Source organism: Dermochelys coriacea, chromosome 3, assembly GCF_009764565.3.
Source record: "Dermochelys coriacea isolate rDerCor1 chromosome 3, rDerCor1.pri.v4, whole genome shotgun sequence".
Taxonomy (NCBI): Eukaryota; Metazoa; Chordata; order Testudines; family Dermochelyidae; genus Dermochelys; species Dermochelys coriacea.
In genome coordinates, this window is record NC_050070.1 from 202,876,636 (window position 1) to 202,900,148 (window position 23,513).

The following is a 23,513-nucleotide window of genomic DNA, read 5'->3' on the forward strand; positions in this document are numbered from 1 at the left end:
CTCCCTCCCCCACCAGCCACAGGTGGAGTGACCAAAGCCCAGGAGAAGGGGAATTTACAGAGGCCCCAGGGAGCTGGCTGAAGACCCCAAAGAGGGTCAGCATTTGTGGACTTTGATAACCCCCTGGAAGGAGACTGAACTAGTGGCTTAGCTGAAGAGCTGGGGCCAGTGAGCCTCGCTACTGAGCGGAGAGTCTCCAGGGAGGGAGTCCTGGGGGCACTGCTCTATAACAGAGCAGGGAGTATTGAAAGCTAGCCCAGAATCTGAGAACTGAGCCCAGAGGTAGGGCTAAAGAGACCAACTGAGGGTACTGGGATAGGATGTGATTAAGATGTGATTAAGGACTGAGCCCAGGGACAGGGCTACGGATGGAGACATAGCTAACGGTACTGTGAGAGGGCGTGTTAGACTGTGTATCCCAGAAGGGGTTGACTTGTGTTGCACACCTACAGTGTGTGACTCGGCCGGAGGGCTGAGTCACTGAAAACGTGCTTGAGAAGTTAACAGCCCAACAGGTGGTCATTGCAAGTGACGCAGCTAGAGAGAGAGTGAGTGCAGGCATGCACCCACCCAATAGGAGGCCCTCACGGGAGGTGACCGGCCCCATCACATTGTGCAATATGAGGCTCCGATCCTGCCATAAGATCTGTACCAGTGAAGGGATCTGCTGGCATGGAACTCATTGCAGGGCAAATGTGGGTTTTTAAATGGTTTTTTCTTCAGTGTCATTTTCTTTTGTCTCTGTGTAATGTTAGAATGAAAAATTTCAACACCAACGATTTGGCATTTGCCTCCGAGAAAGGCTACGGTGAAAATAGCGGACTGGCTGTTTATGTAGCCCAAGCAATTGATCCGTCCATCAAGTGGGAGGATATTACATGGCTCAGAGGACTGACATCTCTGCCGATAGTCACTAAAGGAATTCTCCGAGGTTTGTAGCAGTGAAGGTTCAGCAACAGGTTCTCGTGAGGCTTCCTTTATTTAAATCAACCGCTGATAGAAAAAAAACACTTTTATGTTGCTTTATTGGCACAGATTTTTCTGTAGGATTAAATGGCAAGAATTTGTTCATAGAATAGATATAGGGCGTGCATGATTTTCCTTTATCTTTTAAAAAATATTCTTATAGGGCACCGTAACTTTAAGCATATGGTGAAATCTCATGGATTTTAATGGGGATTACATGCATGCTTCAATGATCTTCTGAATAGGGAGGAGTTGCCCAACTGGAGCTTAAAAAAACTAGCTGAAACAAATGGCTTCTTCTTCCTAACTGGGGGCTGGCTTGGGAAGTGCTAACTTTCTTTCCGTGTTGACAGAGTTCAATGGGAGTTGAAGGGCATTCTCTCTGTCTTTCTTTCTCATGTAAACTATTCTACGGCATACCTCATTGTGCTATGGGAGTTTCTCCCTATGTTATGAAGCATACACATAGATTTTATATTGCTCTGTCTCTTCCTCCTGGTCAGCAGGGACTGGACATCATTATTTTTCCAGTTGTGGGAAGGCTAGGGCAAAAATGTGGGTTTTGTAATAGGCACTGAAGGCATTGTCGAGGTCTGTGGTCACCTGGCCAAGAGATGCTCATCGCCTTCAATGATTGGGCCCTTGGAGAGTGCAAGCTAACAAAAATTATATCCTGCTTCTCCATCGCACAAACCAGCGAAGCATGGTTTTTAGGGGCTTCTGATGTCAATGCAGTTACAGAGGTGTAACATGGGTAATGGCAGAGAATTAGAACCAGGACTGGCCTCCTTGCATAGTTACAGATCATCTCACCACTACTATTAAGCATTTACATGGTATAGAATTTTGTGGACCTAATTCTGATCTCACCTATGCTGGTGTAAAGTGGGTGTAGCTCCCTGGAAACCAGTGACATCAGAACCAGGACCTTAGGTAGCTACTCCTCAATTACTCTTGCAAGGTAGGTAAGTGTTATCACCACATCGATGAGATGAAGAGGGCTGGGTTGTGCTTTTGCTCGCGCAGATTTCCGATCACTGTAACTCTGCTTACCTCATTGTAGTAACTCCTAATTAACACCAGAGTAAGTAATTGAATCAAGTATGGAGACGTTGTGGCTAGCCCAAGGTCTCATGGCAAGCTAGGCACAGAGCCAGGACTTTGCATTCAGTATTTCCCTATTCCGAGTGCTGACCCGGGTGCTCTAAATCACACTGCCTCCCTGAGAGACCATCACCACCTGCAAACAAATCAGTGATGTGTATACGCAAAAAGAAAAGGAGTACTTGTGGCACCTTAGAGACTAACAAATTTATTAGAGCATAAGCTTTCGTGAGCTACAGCTCACTTCATCGGATGCATTTGGTGGAAAAAACAGAGGAGAGATTTATATACACACACACAGAGAACATGAAACAATGGGTTTATCATACACACTGTAAGGAGAGTGATCACTTAAGATAAGCCATCACCAGCAGCGGGGGGGGAGGAGGAAAACCTTTCATGGTGACAAGCAAGGTAGGCTAATTCCAGCAGTTAACAAGAATATCAGAGGAACAGTGGGGGGTGGGGTGGGGGGGAGAAATACCATGGGGAAATAGTTTTACTTTGTGTAATGACTCATCCATTCCCAGTCTCTATTCAAGCCTAAGTTAATTGTATCCAGTTTGCAAATTAATTCCAATTCAGCAGTCTCTCGTTGGAGTCTGTTTTTGAAGCTTTTTTGTTGAAGTATAGCCACTCTTAGGTCTGTGATCGAGTGCCCAGAGAGATAGAAGTGTTCTCCAACTGGTTTTTGAATGTTATAATTCTTGACGTCTGATTTGTGTCCATTCATTCTTTTACGTAGAGACTGTCCAGTTTGGCCAATGTACATGGCAGAGGGGCATTGCTGGCACATGATGGCATATATCACATTGGCAGATGCGCAGGTGAACGAGCCTCTGATAGTGTGGCTGATGTGATTAGGCCCTATGATGGTATCCCCTGAATAGATATGTGGACAGAGTTGGCAACGGGCTTTGTTGCAAGGATAGGATCCTGGGTTAGTGGTTCTGTTGTGTGGTGTGTGGTTGCTGGTGAGTATTTGCTTCAGATTACTCTCATAAAGAACCAACCTTCCACACAAACTTCCTCGTGGCTGGACTTTACAAAAACTAGACAAGCCATTTACAAAACACACTTTGCTTCTCTACAAAAGATAAAGGACACTAAGCTATCTAAACTACTATATGCCACAAGGGGCCACAACAATGGTTCCCGTAACCCACCCAGCAATACTGTTAATCTATCCAACTATACTCTTAGCCCAGCAGAAGAATCTGTCCTATCTCGGGGCCTCTCCTTTTGCCCCTCCACCCCCACGAACATGGTACAGTTCTGTGGTGACCTAGAATCCTATTTTCGACGTCTCAGACTCAAGGAATATTTCCAACACACCTCTGACCAACATATTAACCCATAGAGACCTTCCTGCCAACACTACAAAAAGAAGGATTCTGGGTGGACTCCTCCTGAAGGTCGAAACAGCAGCCTGGATTTCTACATAGACTGCTTCTGCCGACGTGCACGAGCTGAAATTGTGGAAAAGCAGCATCGCTTACCCCATAACCTCAGCCATGCAGAACACAGTGCCATCCACAGCCTCAGAAACAACTTTGACATCATAATCAAAAAGGCTGACAAAGGAGGTGCTGTCGTCATCATGAATAGGTCGGAGTATGAACAAGAGGCTACTAGGCAGCTCTCCAACACCACTTTCTACAAGCCATTACCCTCTGATCCCACTGAGAGTTACCAAAAGAAACTACAGCATTTGCTCAAGAAACTCCCTGAAAAAGCACAAGAACAAATCCGCACAGACACAACCCTGGAGCCCCGACCTGGGGTATTCTATCTGCTACCCAAGATCCATAAACTTGGAAATCCTGGACGCCCCATCATCTCAGGCATTGGCACCCTGACAGCAGGATTGTCTGGCTAAGTAGACTCCCTCCTCAGGCACTTCGTTACCAGCACTCCCAGCTATCTTCGAGACACCACTGTCTTCCTGAGGAAACTACAGTCCATTGGTGATCTTCCTAAAAACACCATCCTAGCCACTATGGATGTAGAAGCCTCTACACCAACATTCCACACAAAGATGGGCTACAAGCCGTCAGGAACAGTATCCCCAATAATGTCACGGCTAACCTGGTGGCTGAACTTTGTGACTTTGTCCTGACCCATAACTATTTCACATTTGGGGACAATGTATACCTTCAAATCAGCGGCACTGCGATGGGTACCCGCATGGCCCCACAGTTTGCCAACATTTTTATGGCTGACTTAGAACAACGCTTCCTCAGCTCTCGTCCCCTAATGCCCCTACTCTACTTGCGCTACATTGATGACATCTTCATCATCTGGACCCATGGAAAAGAAGCTCTTGAGGAATTCCACCATGATTTCAACAATTTCCATCCCACCATCAACCTCAGCCTGGACCAGTCCACACAAGAGATCCACTTCCTGGACACTACGGTGCTAATAAGCGATGGTCACATAAACACCACCCTATATCGGAAACCTACTGACCGCTATTCCTACCTACATGCCTCTAGCTTTCATCCAGATCATACCACTCGATCCATTGTCTACAGCCAAGCGCTACGATATAACCGCATTTGCTCCAACCCCTCAGACAGAGACAAACACCTACAAGATCTCTATCATGCATTCCTACAACTACAGTACCCACCTGCTGAAGTGAAGAAACAGATTGACAGAGCCAGAAGAGTACCCAGAAGTCACCTACTACAGGACAGGCCCAACAAAGAAAACAACAGAACGCCACTAGCCATCACCTTCAGCCCCCAACTAAAACCTCTCCAACGCATCATCAAGGATCTACAACCTATCCTGAAGGACGAGCCATCGCTCTCTCAGATCTTGGGAGACAGACCAGTCCTTGCTTACAGACAGCCCCCCAATCTGAAGCAAATACTCACCAGCAACCACACAACAGAACCACTAACCCAGGAACCTATCCTTGCAACAAAGCCCGTTGCCAACTCTGTCCACATATCTATTCAGGGGATACCATCATAGGGCCTAATCACATCAGCCACACTATCAGAGGCTCGTTCACCTGCGCATCTACCAATGTGATATATGCCATCATGTGCCAGCAATGCCCCTCTGCCATGTACATTGGCCAAACTGGACAGTCTCTACGTAAAAGAATGAATGGACACAAATCAGACGTCAAGAATTATAACATTCAAAAACCAGTTGGAGAACACTTCAATCTCTCTGGTCACTCGATCACAGACCTAAGAGTGGCTGGCTATACTTCAACAAAAAAGCTTCAAAAACAGACTCCAACGAGAGACTGCTGAATTGGAATTAATTTGCAAACTGGATACAATTAATTTAGGCTTGAATAGAGACTGGGAATGGATGAGTCATTACACAAAGTAAAACTATTTCCCCATGGTATTTCTCCCTCCCACCCCACCCCGCACTGTTCCTCTGATATTCTTGTTAACTGCTGGAATTAGCCTACCTTGCTTGTCACCATGAAAGGTTTTCCTCCCCCTCCCCCCCCCCCGCTGCTGGTGATGGCTTATCTTAAGTGATCACTCTTCTTACAGTGTGTATGATAAACCCATTGTTTCATGTTCTCTGTGTGTGTGTATATAAATCTCTCCTCTGTTTTTTCCACCAAATGCATCCGATGAAGTGAGCTGTAGCTCATGAAAGCTTATGCTCTAATAAATTTGTTAGTCTCTAAGGTGCCACAAGTACTCCTTTTCTTTTTGCGAATACAGACTAAGACGGCTGCTACTCTGAAACCTGAGTGATGTGTATGGGACCCTTCACCTCAGCTGTCTTCATGTACTGCACTGCAGGCTGGACAGCCAAAAGTTGGCTTTAAGTTATTAACTATTGCAGTGGCACTTAGGAACAGTCATTCATGGGGTAGAATCCCGTTGTCCTAGGTGCAGTACACACACACCCACAGGGTTGTTTTGTGTGGAAATCAAGTTTGTATTGCTTTTTGCATATCCCGTACCCCATGTATTATTGCAACAGAGTTCTGCCTAATATCACAGATTCTCACAGCTCATTTACAGGCATAAGGGAAGGGTCATTGTCCCGTACACTTGGAGTCAGGATACTTGGCTTCAGTTCCTGGCTCAGCCCCTGTCTTGGTGTTTGAGTAAGTTGTTTGACTGCTCATATGGTTAACCCATCGATAAAAGGTGAACAGTAATATTTGCGGGACTTAATTAGCATGTGAAAGGACTTTAATATGTCAAACTCGGTATAATTCTATCTATAGTTCTTATGATGGCCCCCAGGGCCATAGGAGTTGAGCACTTCACAGTCTTTAATATATTTATCCTCACAACAGCCTTGTGGGGTAGGGAAGTGCTATTATCCCCATTATACAGATAGGGAGACCGAGGCACAAAGAAGCATTGGGTAAAATGTTCAGAAGTATTTGTGACTTAGACACCTAAGTGCCTGTATCACTTAGGTACTAAGTCCTATTGACTTCCGATGAGACTTAGGCACTTAGAAGGCTTAGTCATTTAGGATCATATTTTCAAAAACGCCTGAGTGACTTGACCAAGGTCACTCAGTCTGAGCCAGAGCAAAGACTGGAATCCTAAATCTTAGACTAGGGCCCTAACCATTAGACCATCTTCCCTTTGTCTAAGTTCTAGAAGACCCTCTTTTTCCATTTTAATTGATATTCCCAAATCAATACAATATTTTATTTTCCATAATTGTATAAGCATTCATATGTTGGCATTAATTTAGGATGAATCTGAAATCAGCCATGACAGGAAACAGGAACAAATGGATGTATTCTACCCATAGCGTGTACAGACCCAAGCTCAGCTCTGAGTTATACTCTGCATGTGTATAAGTGAGAATGGGACTTTTTTTGTTTCTTTCTGAAGCTTCTGTAATCAATCAAAAGCCAACTGAACCTAGTGAAGTGATTACACACTGTAATGATATTAATAATTTCAGACTACAGTAAAACTCACAGCAGCAGGATTGTCTTACTGATGATGAATTGCAGATCAGTGTGATGAAAGTACATGTCAGCCACCAGAAGAGATCAATAACTGCCCACTCAGAGCTACTTATCTCCTCCAATGTTCCAGGTGATACAAATGCTAACTTTAATTCTGGTCAGGCCACAATTTATGGACACAACTGTCCACAGGCTGGTACAAGGACCAGCTATTAGAAGCCAGAGCCCTGGGTAAATTCTCATTAACAGAATATTTTTACAGATGCTGTCATTTCTACATGGACAGCCCTAATAAGCTGCACTGTCTGAAGGGCTGACTTTTGTTTCTTCCAGCTGATGATGCTAGAGAAGCTGTGAAGCATGGTGTAAATGGGATCCTGGTGTCAAACCATGGTGCGCGCCAACTGGATGGTGTGCCAGCAACTGTGAGTATTGGTGAAACCACTTAGGAATGGCACTTGAGAATCTGTTTAGTAACTTTAATTGCATCTACAGCTGCTTGCTAACTTGTTCGTTCTCGTTCTCTCTCTCTCTCTCTCTCTCTCTCTCTGTGTGTCCCCTGCTGCCGCCCTGCCCCTTTTAAGTTGCACATGTGGTTACTGGAGAGGAAACATGTAAACGTGTGCTATATTTTTAAGCTCCAATGGGCTGTTTCTTTCAAGGCCCCTTAGAATTTCACAACGTGCATGTAGGCACTCGTAGCCTCTTACTGATGTGTGTGAGGGCAGCCTGTGGATTTCTTTCTTCTAAGAAATCAAACCAAAAGCCACAGAAGGATTAACATGTGGGCTGTTGCCTCTGGGAACCTGGGCAGCATGCCCTGGCTGCAGGGCTCAGGAAAGCAATCCAAAGGAGTGGTTTCAGGTTAGCTCATTTAAGAGCCCAATAAAAGGAGAAAAGTAGTCCTTGATGCTTGGCATGCCATGGATAATTCAAAACTTTAACTGCACTAGGAGGCGCAAGTGGGTCCGTGTCTTCTGACACATTGAAACAATGTCTTACCTCATGCTACCTGATGGCAATACAACACAGTGGAATGTGGAATAAATAATATAGCAGGAGGCCAGAGGTGACATCTAAAGAATTTGTTGACTGGATTAGCCAGGATGACAAGCCAGCAATAGCTGAATTAACTCCGATATCTCCATTTTACTGTAAGCAGAAAGTCTGCATTTGTTTGGGGGTTGAGCCTTAGTAAACTCCTTTCCGCTCCCATCTGTCTCTGTTCCCGCTGATGTCCATGAGCCCCAAGTCTTTGGTGGTCTTCCGCTTACATTAAGAATGGTAGGGCCCAGCAACTTCTGTTCTGTTACCTTCTCCTAATCATACCAGTTAAGGATGGAGGCCTGGAATTCTGGGGATTTTATGCTAATTAGGCAATATTCTAATATGCAGATTTGAATATGCATTTCCTCATTTGACTAAACCTTCCTACAATCAAATCTATCAAAGGTCTCCTGCTCACCACATCTACTTTCCTCCCCTTTGAGTTTCTCTACCATTTTCCCCCATTCACTCTCTCTCTGGCTCCTTGCTGCTTGAGATTCCTGAGCTCCTGAGAAACTATGTGAAAAGCAGGAGATTCAGGTGGGTGGGAGAAGTTGCCCAAAATCAAGAGTCTTACAGAAAACCAGGAGTCTTAATAGAACTGAATGAAAATGGGAAAAGGAATTGACAAAAAAGTTCCAAGTTGTTGTGCAGGACTGGATCAATATAACAAAACTTGTCCCCCTTCCCCCCCACAAAAAATGTATGGAATATTATTTCAAAGTTTTCTGAATTTTAAAAATTTAGAAATTCTTAGTATTTGTTCCCAGTTTCCTCCCCACCCCTCCTTTTTACCACCTCGTGCAATAAATTGAATCATGTCCAGACTTTATCCCCCCCGTCTTTTCCTTTTGATACACTAACTTTTCAAAACCTACTGGCAAGCTATGAAGCAGCAAAAGGAGAAATGAAAATTGCAAAGTCTGACATTGTGACTTTTCACTACTTCTCCAACTTTGGAAACCTTACAGAGTCATTGAAGCCAGGTCTACACTACCACTTACTTCAGTGTAACTTACATTGCTCGGGGGTGTGAATAAGCCACCCCTTCAGTGACGTAGGTACGCCTACCTAAGTGCTAGTGTGGACAGCACTATGTCAATGGGAGAGCTTCTCCTGCCGACATAGCTACCACCTCTCACGGAGGTGTATTTATTATGCCAACGGGAGAGCCCTCTCCTCTCGGCCCAGAGTGTCTTCACCAGACATGCTACAGAGGTGCAGCTGTGCCAATGTAGTGCTTCGAGTGTAGACTAACTCTTTGTGTTTCATTTTTCCTTTTGCTGCTCTGTAACTTTGAAAAGATAGTGAGTAGAGTAAAAAAAGAAAAGATGTTTACCTGGGGTGAATAACCATACAGCTAGTAATCAGTCATGCTTTTGCATTCAGTGGCAGAGAAGAGTAATTGGGGAAATTGTTGCTTTTGATAAAAAACTGGAAAGCTTGATAAAACGTTTTCACAATAGTTTTCCGTTCTGAAGCACAAGCTGTTTTTCACTGAAAAACATTTTGAATGAAAAGTTTCCAATATTTGTGTTAGAACTTCCTTCCTTCCCTTAGAACCCTTCAAGCTCTTCCTTCCTTTCTTCCTTCCTCTCTGGGGGGCCTGCCAATTTCCACCATTAACCCTCCTCCCTAGATCCTGCTGGTGTTGCACAAATGACCTTTTGCTAGTTTCCAGAAGAAAAATTATCTTAGCTCTCTATTCCAGCTATGATCACACGTGTTTCCTAAATGTTACAGAAAGCAAGGAGTCAGCCTCTGATTGGCCCTAGGTTGGCCATGTGTCTCAGGCAGACCAAGGACTACTGATGATAGTGAGGAGGGAGGAGGAGGATTGGGAGAAGACAGCCATGCAGTGATACTCTCACCCTAGGAGAATGTGGATATGTCATCTGGCAATTTAGCTCAGTTTTTAAATGTAAGGTAGGGGTCAAAATTCTACTCTCAGGTCTTTCAGTTCTCAGATGTTCTCTGAATACTAGTGTGGCTCTCCCATGACATCACAGTAGGAGACTTACCCCTATAGGGAGAGAAGAAGACGCTTTGCGGTAAGTCACATGAGCAGAATTTAGTACTTGTCCCTTCCAGCTAACTTATGAAATTAGATTGAAGTCAACAATGGGAAAGCATTTGTATGAACATTTGTTTGCATTCAAAATGAAATTTAACTGTGATCCTGACTTTTTAATATTTGCTTTCTGCAAACATTCACTCAGTCTGGCTTTACCACCTTGAATGTTTGCAGACAGCAAATGTCAAATGCTGTACTTGATTGTAAAATTCCAAATTTGCATGGTGTCAGGCAGCACTTAAGACCCTCAACTGGGGAACTAACCATTACCATGTGATTTGAGTTTACTAACCAATGCTGCATGGATTCTGAAGTATAAATGTAAAAGAGGATTTTTCAGTGAACTATCACTAAAATCTTCAAGAGTGCCTCATAGACTTTTAAGTCAAAGTTCCATTTTCAAAAGTGACCTAGACCAAGGGTTTAAACATGTCCAGTGATTTTTGGTCGCCTCAATTTTCAGGTACCCAATTTAAGACACAAAAAAAGGCTTGATTTTCAGAGGGCAAGTGCTCAGCCCTTTCTGAAAATGAGGATCTTTTTTTAGGTGGCTGAAGCTGAGCACCCACAAAATGAGGCACATCTGAAAATCTGCTTGCTCACTTCTGAAAATGGGACTTAGACTCCTAAGTCACTTGGGCACTTCTGAAAATTATACACTGTATGTGAGAGCTATTCTGAAGATGAACAATTCATGAGGAAATTAACAAATGATTTTGAATAAGGAAATTCAAGAATTTTGGCATTTTGCCAACTGAAATAGAGGAAAAATGGAACTGAAAAATGTATTTGTTACAAATTATTTGCTTGTAATAAGTTAGCTTGAAGGAGAAGAAACTGTTAAGTTGTGTATTTTGAACGTTTGGTCTGTTCACTGGATTTCATATTGCAACAATGGGGTATAATTTTATATTACATTTTTCATAATATATATTTGTACCAGATCATAAAGTGTTTCTATTTCTGCATCATAATCACATGCTTTAATTTGGATGGGTTTTTGAAATGTGAGTTGAACCCAAACTGGTTAACATTTCCTAATATCTAATTACACATTGAGGAAATTGATGCAAACCATAATTAAAACATTGTACTTTAGTAATTACAGCACTTGTATGGTGGTGCAGTTTGCTTAGATGTAGAAAGAGGGAGATGTTTTGATCCTTTAAAAAGGAAAGGAATTACATCCCTGTTTGAAAAGGGATGAATTTGGATCCCTGCTTGCTTTCCTAGACCGTGATATTTTCAGCCTCCTTAGCACTTTGCTTCTAATTGACTATCTCTCCTGCTTTGCTGAGATAGTAAAAAGTTAGGCATGACAGGAAGGGTGGTCCTGCAGTTAAGGTACTAGTCTGGGATCAAGGCATCTTGCGTGACCATGGGCAAGATACTTAATCTGTTTCTGCCTCAGTTCCCTGTTTGTAAAATAGGAATAATCCCCCTTTCTTTCTTCCATCCTTTCCCGTGGTTAGTTTGATATTAAGTCGAGTTGGCTGGAAAGTGAATTATTCCCCCCTCCCCGCAAAAAAAAAAAATGGGACAAAACCATTTTTTAAAATTGTATTTCAGATTTTAGTTGAAATACTGAAAATTTTTTGGTTGTCAATGAATGCTGACATTTTCCTTACAAAAATGGAAAATTGATCACAAAAATCACTGGAAAAAATCCTTTACTGTTAAAGCTGGTACAAAATTTTCCATCAAATTCTTCAGGGCAAGGGCTGTCTCTTGCTATGTGTACGTACAGAGCCTGGCACAATGGGATCCCAATCTCTGATGGGCCATAACACACACAAATGATATCATGCACAGGAAACTTGCATATGTAGCCATTGTGATTGTGCATGTAAAACAGGATCTTTATGCATGCCTTCTAGCACAATTAGAGAGACAAGGAGGGGGATGTAACATCTTTTATTGGACCATCTTCTGTTGGTGAGAGAGACAACCTTTCGAGCTTGCACAGAGCTCTTCTTCAGATCTGGTGGATCAGGTTCATCGTGGCTGGTCACTGGACTTGGTAAATCCCATACTGCACTGTGCTAAGAGAAAAATGAGTTTAATCTGGTTCTAGATTTCATTATGAAAGGTACATACAGTCCTAACCAGGACCTTGCTTTTATGTGTAATGAGAAAGACTGCACCTTCAACAAAGTGTCCCCTAGCACTGCACTGGATCATTACTAACCTCTGCCTACTAGTATGATTAGTCACATCCATATTTGTACACACAACTGCATTATTTGTGCACGTACATTAGGCACAAATTCATGCTTATCTTCATTAAAGACTGGTTCCTAGATGTGGCAGTTCGCTTAAAAATTCAATAGTGTCACATGTTACTGAATTGCTACTGTTTCTGTTCTTGCTTTCCTAGATTGATGTCTTGCCGGAAATTGTTGAGGCTGTGGAAGGGAAGGTGGAGGTGTTCCTGGATGGTGGAGTGAGAAAAGGCACAGATGTTCTCAAGGCATTAGCTCTTGGTGCCAAGGCAGTGTTCATTGGAAGACCTATCATCTGGGGGTTGGTTTATCAGGTAATTCATCAAAGGCTGCAGTCCAGATTTTGACTATTAGATTAGCCTTTTAGACATGCATTAACATTCAAAAAATATGACTAGGGACTGTTATGGGTGCAAACTCAAGCACATGAAATTTATGAAATGCCAGAATTAAGATTGTCCATGAAACCTTAATTCAGCCCCCTGGTGCGTATATATGTTGTAGTACAATGTATTGTCTTTCAAACTATTAGGGTGACGAAGGAGCAAAAGAAGTTCTCCAGATGCTGAAGGAAGAATTCCAGCTAGCAATGGCACTTTCTGGTGAGACACCAGGTTCCTTTCCATAGTCACAATCCTTCTCTGGATGCTGTAATTGAAAGTATTATTTTCAGCTCAGATAGGCCAACCTCTGCTAGATTTAATCTAGCTAGTGAGGCTAAAATAGCTGTGAAGATGTGGCAGCGTGGTCTTCAGTGCAGGCTGTACAAGCCTGCTTGGTTACCCAGTCAAGTAGGTAACCTGTGCTGGGGATCGTGGCACCATGTCTTCACGGCTGTTCTTAGCAGCACTGGCTAGATTAAAGAGGGCAAATATAGTGCCCATCTATAAAAAGGGGAATAAGTACAACCCAAGGAATTACAGACTAGTCAACTTAACTTCAGCATCCGGAAAGATAATGGAGCAAATAATCAAGCAATGAATTTGCAAACACCTAGAAGATAATAAGGTGATAAGTAACAACCAGCATGCATTTGTCAAGAACAAATCCCGTCAAACCAACCTAATAGCTTTCCTTGACAGGGTAACAAACCTGTGGATAGAGGGTAAGCAGTAATTGTGATATATCTTGATTTCAGTAAGGCTTTTTTGATACTGTCTTGCATGACCTCATAAACAAACTAGGGAAATACAGCTTAGGTGGAACTACTATAAGGTGCATGCATAACTGGTTGGAAAACTGTTCCCAGAGAGTAGTTATCAGTGGTTCACAGTCAAGCTGGAAGGGCATAACGAGTGGGGTCCCAGAGGGATCAGTTCTGGGTCCTGTTCTATTCAATAGCTTCATCAATGATTTAGGTAATGGCATATAGAGTACACTTATAAAGTTTGCGGACGATACCAAGCTGGAAGGGGTGGCAAGTGTTTTGGAGGATGGGATTAACATTCACGATGATCTGGACAAACTAGAGAAATGGTCTGAAGTAAACAGGGAGAAATTCAATCTGGACAAATGCAAAGTACTCCACTCAGGAAGGAACAATCAATTGGACACATACAAAATGGGAACTGACTGCCGAGGAAGGAGTACTGCGGAAAGGGGTCTGGGGGCTATGGTGGATCACAAGCTAAATATGAGTGAACAGTGTAACACTGTTGCAAAAAAAGCAAACATCATTCTGGGGTGTATTAGCAGGAGTGTTGTAAGCAGGACACGAGAATTAATTTTTCCGCTCTACTCCATATTGATTAGGCCTCAGCTGGAGTATTGTGTCCAGTTCTGGGCGCCACATTTCAGGAAAGATGAGGACAAATTGGAGAAAGTCCAGAGATGAGCAACAAAAATGATTAAAGGCAGTGATGAGCTGCCAAAATCTTAACAACTGGTTCCCTATAAAAAGTTCTGATTTAAGGGATGTGCCCCAGTATGTATTTTTTGTACCAACAGGGTTACCATATGTCCGTATTTTCCCAGGAGGAATTTTTAAAATTTAAAAATTCCTCCAGGACGGCGATTTAAGAACCAAAAAAGCCTGACCTGTCCGGGAAAATACAGATGTATGTTAACCCTGCCTAAAGTTCTTTTTTTAAAAAGATGGGACTGAACTAGAGATGAGCTCTGTTTCACATGTGTGGGTCCCCGCCACTCCCTGGGGGTGTGCTAGGGTGATCGGATGTCCCGATTTTATAGGGACAGTCCCGATTTTGGGGTCTTATTCTTATATAGGCTCCTATTACCCCCCCCCAACCCCGTCCTGATTTTTCACACTTGCTGTCTGGTCACCCTAGGGTGTGCACATGTGTGGGTCCCAGCTGCTCCCTGCCCCCCTCATTGAAGCAGGTGTGCAGGGTTACTGCCCTGGGAACTGCAGGGCACCAGTGGACGTGGGGCCAACTGCAGACAGGAGAGTGGGGCAGGACTAGCTGGAGGCAGGGGGTGCAGGGCTGGCTGCGGGCAGGGCAGGGGGTGCGGAGCTGGCTGGAGACAGGAGGGTGCAGGGTTGGCTGGAGGCAAGGGGGTGCGGGGCTGGCTGCAGGCAGGGCAGGGGGTGCGGAGCTGGCTGGAGACAGGAGAGTGTGGGGTTGGCTGGAGGCAAGGGGGTGTGGGGCTGGTTGGAGACAGGGGCAGGCTGCGGGTAGGGCAGGGGGTGCATGCGGCAGAGGCTGGCTGCGGGCAGGGCAGGAGGTGCGGGGGTGGCTGGAGACGGGCTAGCTACAGTCGGCAGGGGGTGCGTGCGGCAGGGGTTGGCTGGATCCAGGGCAGGGGGTGTGTGCGGCAGGGGCTGACTGCAGGCAGGGTGTGCGGGGGTGGCTGGAGGCAGGGGCTGGCTGTGGGCAGGGCAGGGGGTGGCTGGAGATGGGCTGCCCGCAGGCAGGGGATGCGGGCGTGGCTGGGGCAGGTGCTGGCTGCGGGTAGGGGATGTGGGGGTGGCTGGGGCAGGGCCTGGCTGCAGGCAGGGTGCTGGGTGCTCACGGGTAGAGCAGCAGCAGGATGCAGCCAGGGCCAGCAGAGCAGCCGGGGACCCACCAGGCAACAGCGGGAGCCCCGGGGCCAGGGGAGCAGCAGCAGCAGCACCAGGGCTCGTGCCCAGGGCCAGGGGCAGCCCACAGGGCTCCCGCAGCGCAGCGCCCCCGGTGGCCGGAGGAGGAATTACATCACTTCCCAGCCAGAGCCCATCAAAGCCTCAGCGCCCCCCGCAGGGAAGCAGGTTAACAACCGGTTCTAAAACTGCTTCAAAATTTAACAACCAGTTCGCACGAACCAGTGAGAACCGGCTCCAGCTCACCACTGATTAAAGATCTAGAAAACATCACCTCGGAGGGAAAATTCAAAAAAATTGGGTTTGTTTATTCTGGAGAAGAGAAGACTGAGAGGGGACATGATAACAATTTTCAAGTATATAAAAGGTTGGTACAAGGAGGAGGGAGAAAAATTGTTCTTGTTAACCTTTGAGGCTAGCATGAGAAGCAATGGGCTTAAATTGCAGCAAGGGAGGCTTAGGTTGGACTTTAGGAAAAACTTCCTATCTCTCAGGGTGGTTAAGCACTGGAATAAATTGCACACGGCGGTTGTGGAATCTACCTCACTGGAGGTTTTTAAGAGGACGTTAGACAAACACCTGTCAGGAATGGTCTAGTTATTACGTAGTCCTGCCTTGAGTGCAGGGGACTGGACTAGCCGACCTATTGAAGTCTCTTCCAGTCCTACACTTGAGTGCAGGTAATAAAAATGGTTCAGTATCTAGCTCTTTTCATCTGTAGGTGTCAAAGTGCTTTAGCAAGGAGACTAGTATCATTATCCCCATTTTTATGCATGAGGAAACTGGGCACAGGGCAGGATGTGCCTTACTCAGGGTCACCCTGCAGGCCAGTGGCGGAGCCTGGAATTGAACCCACATCTCCTGAGTCCCAGCCCGCTGCCCTATCCACCAAACTATAAAAGTTAACAAGTCTGCACTGAGCTGTAAACTACACAGTTCTGTGTATTACAGTAGTATCTAGACACGCCACCCAAGACTCATTGCCCTCGGTGCTGCACATTCATATAGCAAAACAGTCTCCATCCTGAATAGTTTCACCTATTATTATTTATCATGTTTATTTACAGCAGTGCCTAGAGACCAGAGAGAAAAGGACCCATGTGCTGGGCACTGCACAGATCTAGAATAAGAGTCCCTGCCCTGAAGAATTTGCAATTTACATAGACAATACCAGGAAAAGAAGTATAATTATCCCTGTTTTACAGATGGAGTGCTGAGGCACAGAGAGAGTAAGTGAGACTAAATAGTAAATTTTTCAGTGTTGCTAATTACCAATTAGCACACAACACCAGGGATGTGGTACATTGTTCATCACTAGGCATCTGTAAATCAAGATTGGGTGTTTTTCTAAAAGGTAACTCGAGCTCAGTTACAAATTATATGGCTCAATGTGCGGGAATCACAGATGACATTCTCTAACCTGTGTTATGTAAGGTAGTCAGATTGCATCATCATAGTGGTCCCTTCCAGAATTAAACTCTGAAAGTGACATGCCCAAGGTCACACAGGACATTTGGTGAAGACCCTATCACTTGAGTTCTATACCTATGCCTTAATCACAAGACTATCCTCTCAAAAGTCCAGGGTCATCTTTTGCTGGAAGACCAGTTCCTGAATAATGCTGATTATTCTTCTAAGTATATTCATATTATATGTATGTAATTTATCTCCCAGGATGCCAGAGCGTGAAAGGGATTGACACGACATTGGTACGAAGAACTTCCTCTGCTGTTTCCAAGATTTAGCACAAAAAAGGTGTGGCTCTGGATAAAGCCACCCTATTCACTGTGGCCAGATTGTTCTGTTTGTGCCTAATCATGAAACCCTTACTTAGGAGAGTAGCCTTATTGGTTTATAAAGGGCTACTTCTGAAAGACGTACATGGACCAGGTTTTCCTAAGTGCTCAGCACCCAGCACTAGCTCCTTAAAAGGAGCTGTGCACTTTTGAGAATCTGGTCCCTGGTGCGAATAAGGATGGAAAGAGTGGGCCCTAATTCTCTCCCGGTGCACACAATTGTAGTTGTTGTCCAGCTAAGCAGAAACTGCTGATTTTTCAATACATGTACAGATGTGAAGAACTTTTCTCAGATGTTAATATGCATGTCTGGAAGTAGCTTAGCTGTTAAAATTAAACTATAAACAGAAATGTTTCGATAGCAAACAACTACCAAAATATCAAAGTTTAAAGGATACCTCTTGTTCGCTGTTTATAGAAGCTACACTTCAGATTGTCCGGATTAAATATTCTTTTCGTATCAACATGGCATCGTTTCCCCTAGCAACTACATTACTGTGTAAACAGCGTAGGCTGGGAGCTGGGTAAGTATCTTGGAGGCTTTTGAGATGCAAGGGATTGTACAGCCAATCCAGAGTTTGGAGGTTTACAGTCTTAACTGACATGAATCTCTTTGCACTTAAATTATAATAACATATGAATACTGACCATAAGCCAGATCCTCAGCTGGTATAAATCCATGTAGCCCTAGTGACTTGAACAGAACTATGCTGACTGACACCAGCTGGAGCTCTGCTATATTTTTACTTTAAAAAAAATTAAGATTGGTTTAGAGGATTTCTTGAACAAATTCACTTCCCTGAAGTATAAATACTAAATAATAATAATGATGCAGTAAGTGCTGAGTATGACACCTTATATTGTCAGCCCCATACATCTTAAAGCATTTCACACAAGGAAGATATCTATCCATTATTCTCCAGATAGGGAAACTGAGGTGCAGAAAGATTATAGGTAAACTGCTAAGAAAGTAAAATTGAGTGTGTCCTCTTATTTCCATTGATGATGTATAAAGAAGGCCTGGATGTGTGTTTCTGGTTTTTTGGATTGATATTTAATTTAGGAATATTAGAGCTGACAAGTATTCATTTTGCTGGAAGTCCTCAAAGTGGTGTACTGGGAATTTTTACACCTCAGAGAAAGTAGTAGGAGAGTGCTTAGATAATATGCCAACTCTCCAGCCTAGTAGCCATATATTGGCAGATATTTCACATAGGCATATAAGTGGTACTCTGCAGCCATTGGGCCAAATCACGTTCCATTTACCCAAGTCCCATTAAACTCAATGTGGCTCCTTGCGCGAGTAAGGAGAGCAGGATTTGACTCATCAAGGACTTTATCTAAAACCCATTGAAGTCAATGGAAAGACTCGTGTTGACTTTAATGGCCTTTGGATTGGGCCTCCAAGAGGCTAATTCTTCCAACCCTTGCTTACATAAGTAGTCCTTTTTGACTAGTCCCATTGTTCACGTGAGGGCCGTAGCGATTTATGGCTTGACCTTCCAAAGCTTTACATATGTGAGTATTTGAATAAAATAAGAACTACTTGTGTACTTGAAGGATTGATAGCCCTTAGATCTAACACTGTCTGAGGCAGGTCCATAAGTATTATTGATGCTATTTGGTATGACGAAACTAAGACAAGGGACTTGGTCCTGTATGCCTTGAGCAAATTAAAATTCTCAGTAGAAGGGAATGGGAATTTTGCCAGGGTACAAAATATAGGAATGGGCACAGCAGTGTTAAGTGACCTCCCCGAATCCATAAAGGCAGTTGTGTTCAGAATCTAGTAGTCTCCCTCAGCCTAAACCCAAGATTGCTCTTGATATCTCACCTCTCAAGTGAACACAAAATACTAGGACTAGAGTTTTCTAAAGCGATCGCTGTTGGCCTAACTCTACTCCTTTGAAGTCAATGGTACTGTCAGTGGGAGCGAAGGTAAATCAGTGCAGAATGCTTTGGAAAAGTCTGCCCTAGAAATCTAGCAATAAGTTTTTTTTTTAAACAGAAAGTAGGGCTCTATCCCATTGTTCTGCATTTGTTTGAAGTCCCAGGGCATTTTGCCATTGATATAAATGGGTGTAGGCTCAGACCCATAGTCATTTATCTCCCATCAACCTCATAGGAGTGGTGCATCTTCACCCCACGTATCCTCCTACCCCAACTTCCCTTATGCACTATTTGAAATACCTCGCATTGAGCTTTACTCATTGAATCATTTTTTGCCAAAAGTTTGAATTTGCAAAAGGTTTTAGAATAAAATGATGGAATATTACAGCATGAACGTAAATTGGGATTTGAACTCAAAGGGTGGGGGAGGGGGGAAACAAAAGGCCACATGCTACCCTTCAGTTGTAAAATTCTTACTCGTATTTACTGCCGAGTGTATTATGTTGCATGACGGTTGCATAGCAACAAAATAAAGTTTATCTGTTTAAGGAAATATGTTTCTCAGAGCATAAGGAAGCATAATTTCTACTGTTTACTGCACTTATCATATGTGTTGCAATGTGGACTGTGTCAGATGTCAATTACAGAGCAATTTCAGAAAGACTGTTTATTTTAGATAATATAAATGTTACTCAAAAGATAGGGGCATAGTATCTTATGTTTACATGTTTAAGATCTATTTCTAAAGTTTAGAAGATGCAGTTTCCTGTCCTTAACCCAGCTTAATCTGAGGAAGGTCCCATAGTGTTGTGGCCCAGAGTAAATTTTGATGGTGAGGAAATAGACTTTATTTATTGGTTTAATTAACCATTTCTAAGTTACTGCTCCTGTGGGATAATGAACTTGCTCTGCTTATCTCCAAACTGACTGACTCTCCAAGTTCAAAGCTGATAAGCCCTCTTCATAAAGAGTGATTTCGGAGCCAAATGCTGCAGGATGAAGTTAATGCATTTGCCTTAAATCTTTCCTTTTTTAAAAAAACTCTCATGGTGAAGTGGAATTTCCCTGGATCTTGTGACAGACTAACAACATTGCTTGTGACAATTAATGTGAAAAGACAGGAGTTTTGTATCTGATTTTGGTAATGGGGTGGGAAAGCAGGGGTTGGCTCAACAGATTGCAGAGGAGCACACAGATTTATAAAAACCCACACAAATCACCCCAGTCCCGTCCAACCAAAATAAAAACAACTTACATTGCATACGCAATTTCCCCCAATTTTGGGGCTAGGATGAGTGAGAATGAGCCACATGTGACAGATGTTAGTATGAGAGAATGTACCCCTGTATTCACAATTTACACACTATTGTAAGAATCTTTGTACAAAGTATGCCATGTAAGGTATCATTTGAATATTTGTAGTTTACTGATCAGTATCGTCCTGATAAAATGTGTGGTATCGTATATTAAGGTTAGATTTCTCTGTATGATGATATTAACATATGCTCCAAACCACAGCCCTAACCAAGCAGAAGTTGGCAGACAGGTCTGTCTCAAACAAAGGTATGTGTGCTCTGCTTGATTTGCATTTAGGCAGTAAACAGAGTCATCAAGCAGGAAGGGAAACCTGTGAGGAAAAAGCAGCAGGGAACATCCCTCCTCATAGACTTTTTGTCTCCTTGTACCCAAGAGGGGCACTGAAACTATAAATGGGGAGGGACAAACACCCCAAGGCACCCATCTCTCTCCCCCTGCCCATATTATTCTCTACATCTGAAGTAACAAAGGAAGCCTTCATTGGATTCTGGAAGAGAAGAGGTCCTGATTTATAGGGTTTGGCCAGTAAGACTGCTGAACACATACAGTGAGAAATTTTGCTTAAATCTGATACAGTTTAAGTTAGGCACTCATGGCATTTTAACTTTATTTCCTTCTAACCATTTCTGACTTTCATGCCTCGTTTCTTATGCTCCCTTTAAAATCTCTTTCTTTGTAGTTAATAAACTTGTCTTATCTAACCCAGTGTGTTTAAATTGAAGTATTTGGGAAACTTCATTCGGGTGGCAAGTTTTGTGCATATTATTTCTATTCAAGAAATAATGGACTTAATAGAAACTTGTATTGCACTAGAGAGAGCTGGGCAGGACAGGACCTACATTTCTTGTGGAACATCTAAGACTGGGGATGTGTTGGGTCCCCTGCAGTATAACCAAAGCTAGTAAGAACCAAGGTGTGCCTGGCTGGCTACAGCACCCACACAGACGTAGCTGGGAGTAACTTGCACTCTGGAGGCTGTTTGTGAGCAGTCCAGGTGGGACGTGTTGTAAAGGGCACCCCAGGTCAGAGGGCAGGGGTGACACAGCTATGTATTATTTGGAATTGTACCCTGGTATGTCACAATTATTCATGTCACTTAATGCATGATGATGAAGATGGGATAGGACGCTGTATAGAATAAATATGTCTTAGGCTGATAAGTTCAGTTGTTCAAGTAGGGAAAACAGAGGTAATTGCAGTGTTGCCCCTAAACCAAAAAGCACAGAGGAGGATGTAAATGTGCATCCTTGCCTCTAGGGTGCCCCTTCACACCTGGGCATGCAGCAGTGCATAGGACTTAACCTCTTGTGCACAACACCAGTGGCCAGTCCTTTGGCCAGCAATAGCTTTTCTCAGTCTGCATCTTCTCCCCCTCCAGGTGAAAACCATCAATAGAAGGCACCCACACACACGCAGTCCTAGCAAAGCAAAAAGCGTACTGAGTATTTCACCCTCCAAATTGTATTCTGTGGACAAGGAGGTAAAGGAAAAGTGAGGGAGAATTAGGGGGTTCCAAAATCTTGACAGCTTTTCTGAAGAATTCAAGTAACTAATCTGAGTCTTTGAGATGGAGGATTGGGCCAGTAGATGTTAGGAGACCCTAGAGGTTGTTGGTACTATCTGAACCAAACAGTGTGACTTGGGGGGCGGGGGTAGTTCTGCAAACAAAATACATTTGCTTTTGTTCCAATGATAACTTTTTCCAAAATGTGTCTTGACAAGTCTACTGCCCTAACAATCATGCATCATTGAGAGGTATTTCTTGGGTTTTGTGTACTTGGAGTTTTCATGTGAATTTGTTACTTGTGGAAGGTGCTGGATTGATAGCTCCAGGTACTGAAATCCTTATTTCATCTGGGACCTGATCCAAAGCACAGTCAAATCAACAGATTTTCAGTTTACTTCAATGGACTTTGGATCAGGCCCTTGCAGATCAGGAATAGCATAGACAGAAGGCACATTAGCTTCTTCATATCATGTGCCTCAACCCAACCCTGGAGACATAATCCACTGGGTTCAGAGTAGCAGCCATGTTAGTCTGTATTCGCAAAAAGAAAAGGAGTACTTGTGGCACCTTAGAGACTAACAAATTTATTTAAGCATAAGCTTTCGTGAGCTACAGCTCACTTCATCGGATGCATTTGGTGGAAAATACAGAGGGGAGATTGATATACCAAATACATCCGATGAAGTGAGCTGTAGCTCACGAAAGCTTATGCTCAAATAAATTTGTTAGTCTCTAAGGTGCCACAAGAACTCCTTTTCTTTTTGCGACTCCACTGGGTTGTATTTGATTTGTCCCCTTCAGCCCATTCCAAATGCAGCCCCTAAACACATCTTCTTGACATGGCCATCTGATGATGTCACTCCCCTCTTTTAATGCCTTCACTGGCTCCACTTCTGCTACTGCATCACTTTTAAACTTCTTGTCAGTGCCTTCAAACTTTGCCTGTCCGTCCTTCATCTTGTCACCCATGCCCTCCACTCCACCAGCGCTCCTGACTGCTCTGCTCATTTTTTGGCTTGCATCATCTTCTTCATGCCTCCTTCCAACTGATCTCCTCTACGTGGTATAACTTCATTATTGTCTACCTGTCCTTAGACTGTGAACTCCTTGGAGCAAGGAATTGCTCCTTCTTGAATGTTTGGAAAGAGCATCTAGTGGGTGCTACAGCAGGTAAATTGTAGCAGTAATCTGACAATTGGGAGCTGAAAGGGTGTTACAGGGAGCTTCCAGCCCACCAGACCTTCGCTCGTGACCTTCAGCTCTCCTCTGGTGTCTGGTGTATTTTATTTTATTTTTACTTGTGGGCAAACCAAACAGAATTGCTCTGGCGAGCCATGTGTTATCTTTTCGGAAGCTTCGCCGGGGGGGGTTGTAAGGGGGGGAAGAGTGCCAGTTATGGGTGAAATTTATTGGTCTTATTGAGAATTTCCTAACATTAATAAACAGACACTTAGAGTAACTCACTTTGATAAAAGAGCAGTGTAGGTTCTGGTGCTATTGAATATGCAGTAGACTCAGAAGTGAAACAAACCTAGGGAAGTAGGCGCTGTGTTTTTTGGCTTCCTGAATGGTTTTCAGTCCCAAATCAAATCCTAAGAACATGGGAAAAGCTGCCTTCTG

At 43.7% G+C, this 23,513-nt stretch overlaps 1 protein-coding gene across 1 annotated transcript in view; it reads left to right on the forward strand.

Annotated features, from left to right (window-relative positions):
• The window catches only part of HAO1 (hydroxyacid oxidase 1), a 58,903-nt gene extending 39,399 nt beyond the window's left edge, over positions 1 to 19,504 (forward strand). Inside the window, exons 4-8 of the mRNA XM_038397948.2 lie at positions 756 to 931; positions 7,334 to 7,425; positions 12,499 to 12,657; positions 12,876 to 12,945; positions 17,058 to 19,504. Coding sequence (XP_038253876.1) covers positions 756 to 931; positions 7,334 to 7,425; positions 12,499 to 12,657; positions 12,876 to 12,945; positions 17,058 to 17,128 — 568 coding nt within the window. The 3' untranslated portion in view covers positions 17,129 to 19,504. The remainder of the gene's footprint in view (positions 1 to 755; positions 932 to 7,333; positions 7,426 to 12,498; positions 12,658 to 12,875; positions 12,946 to 17,057) is intronic.
• Positions 19,505 to 23,513: the final 4,009 nt, after the last annotated feature.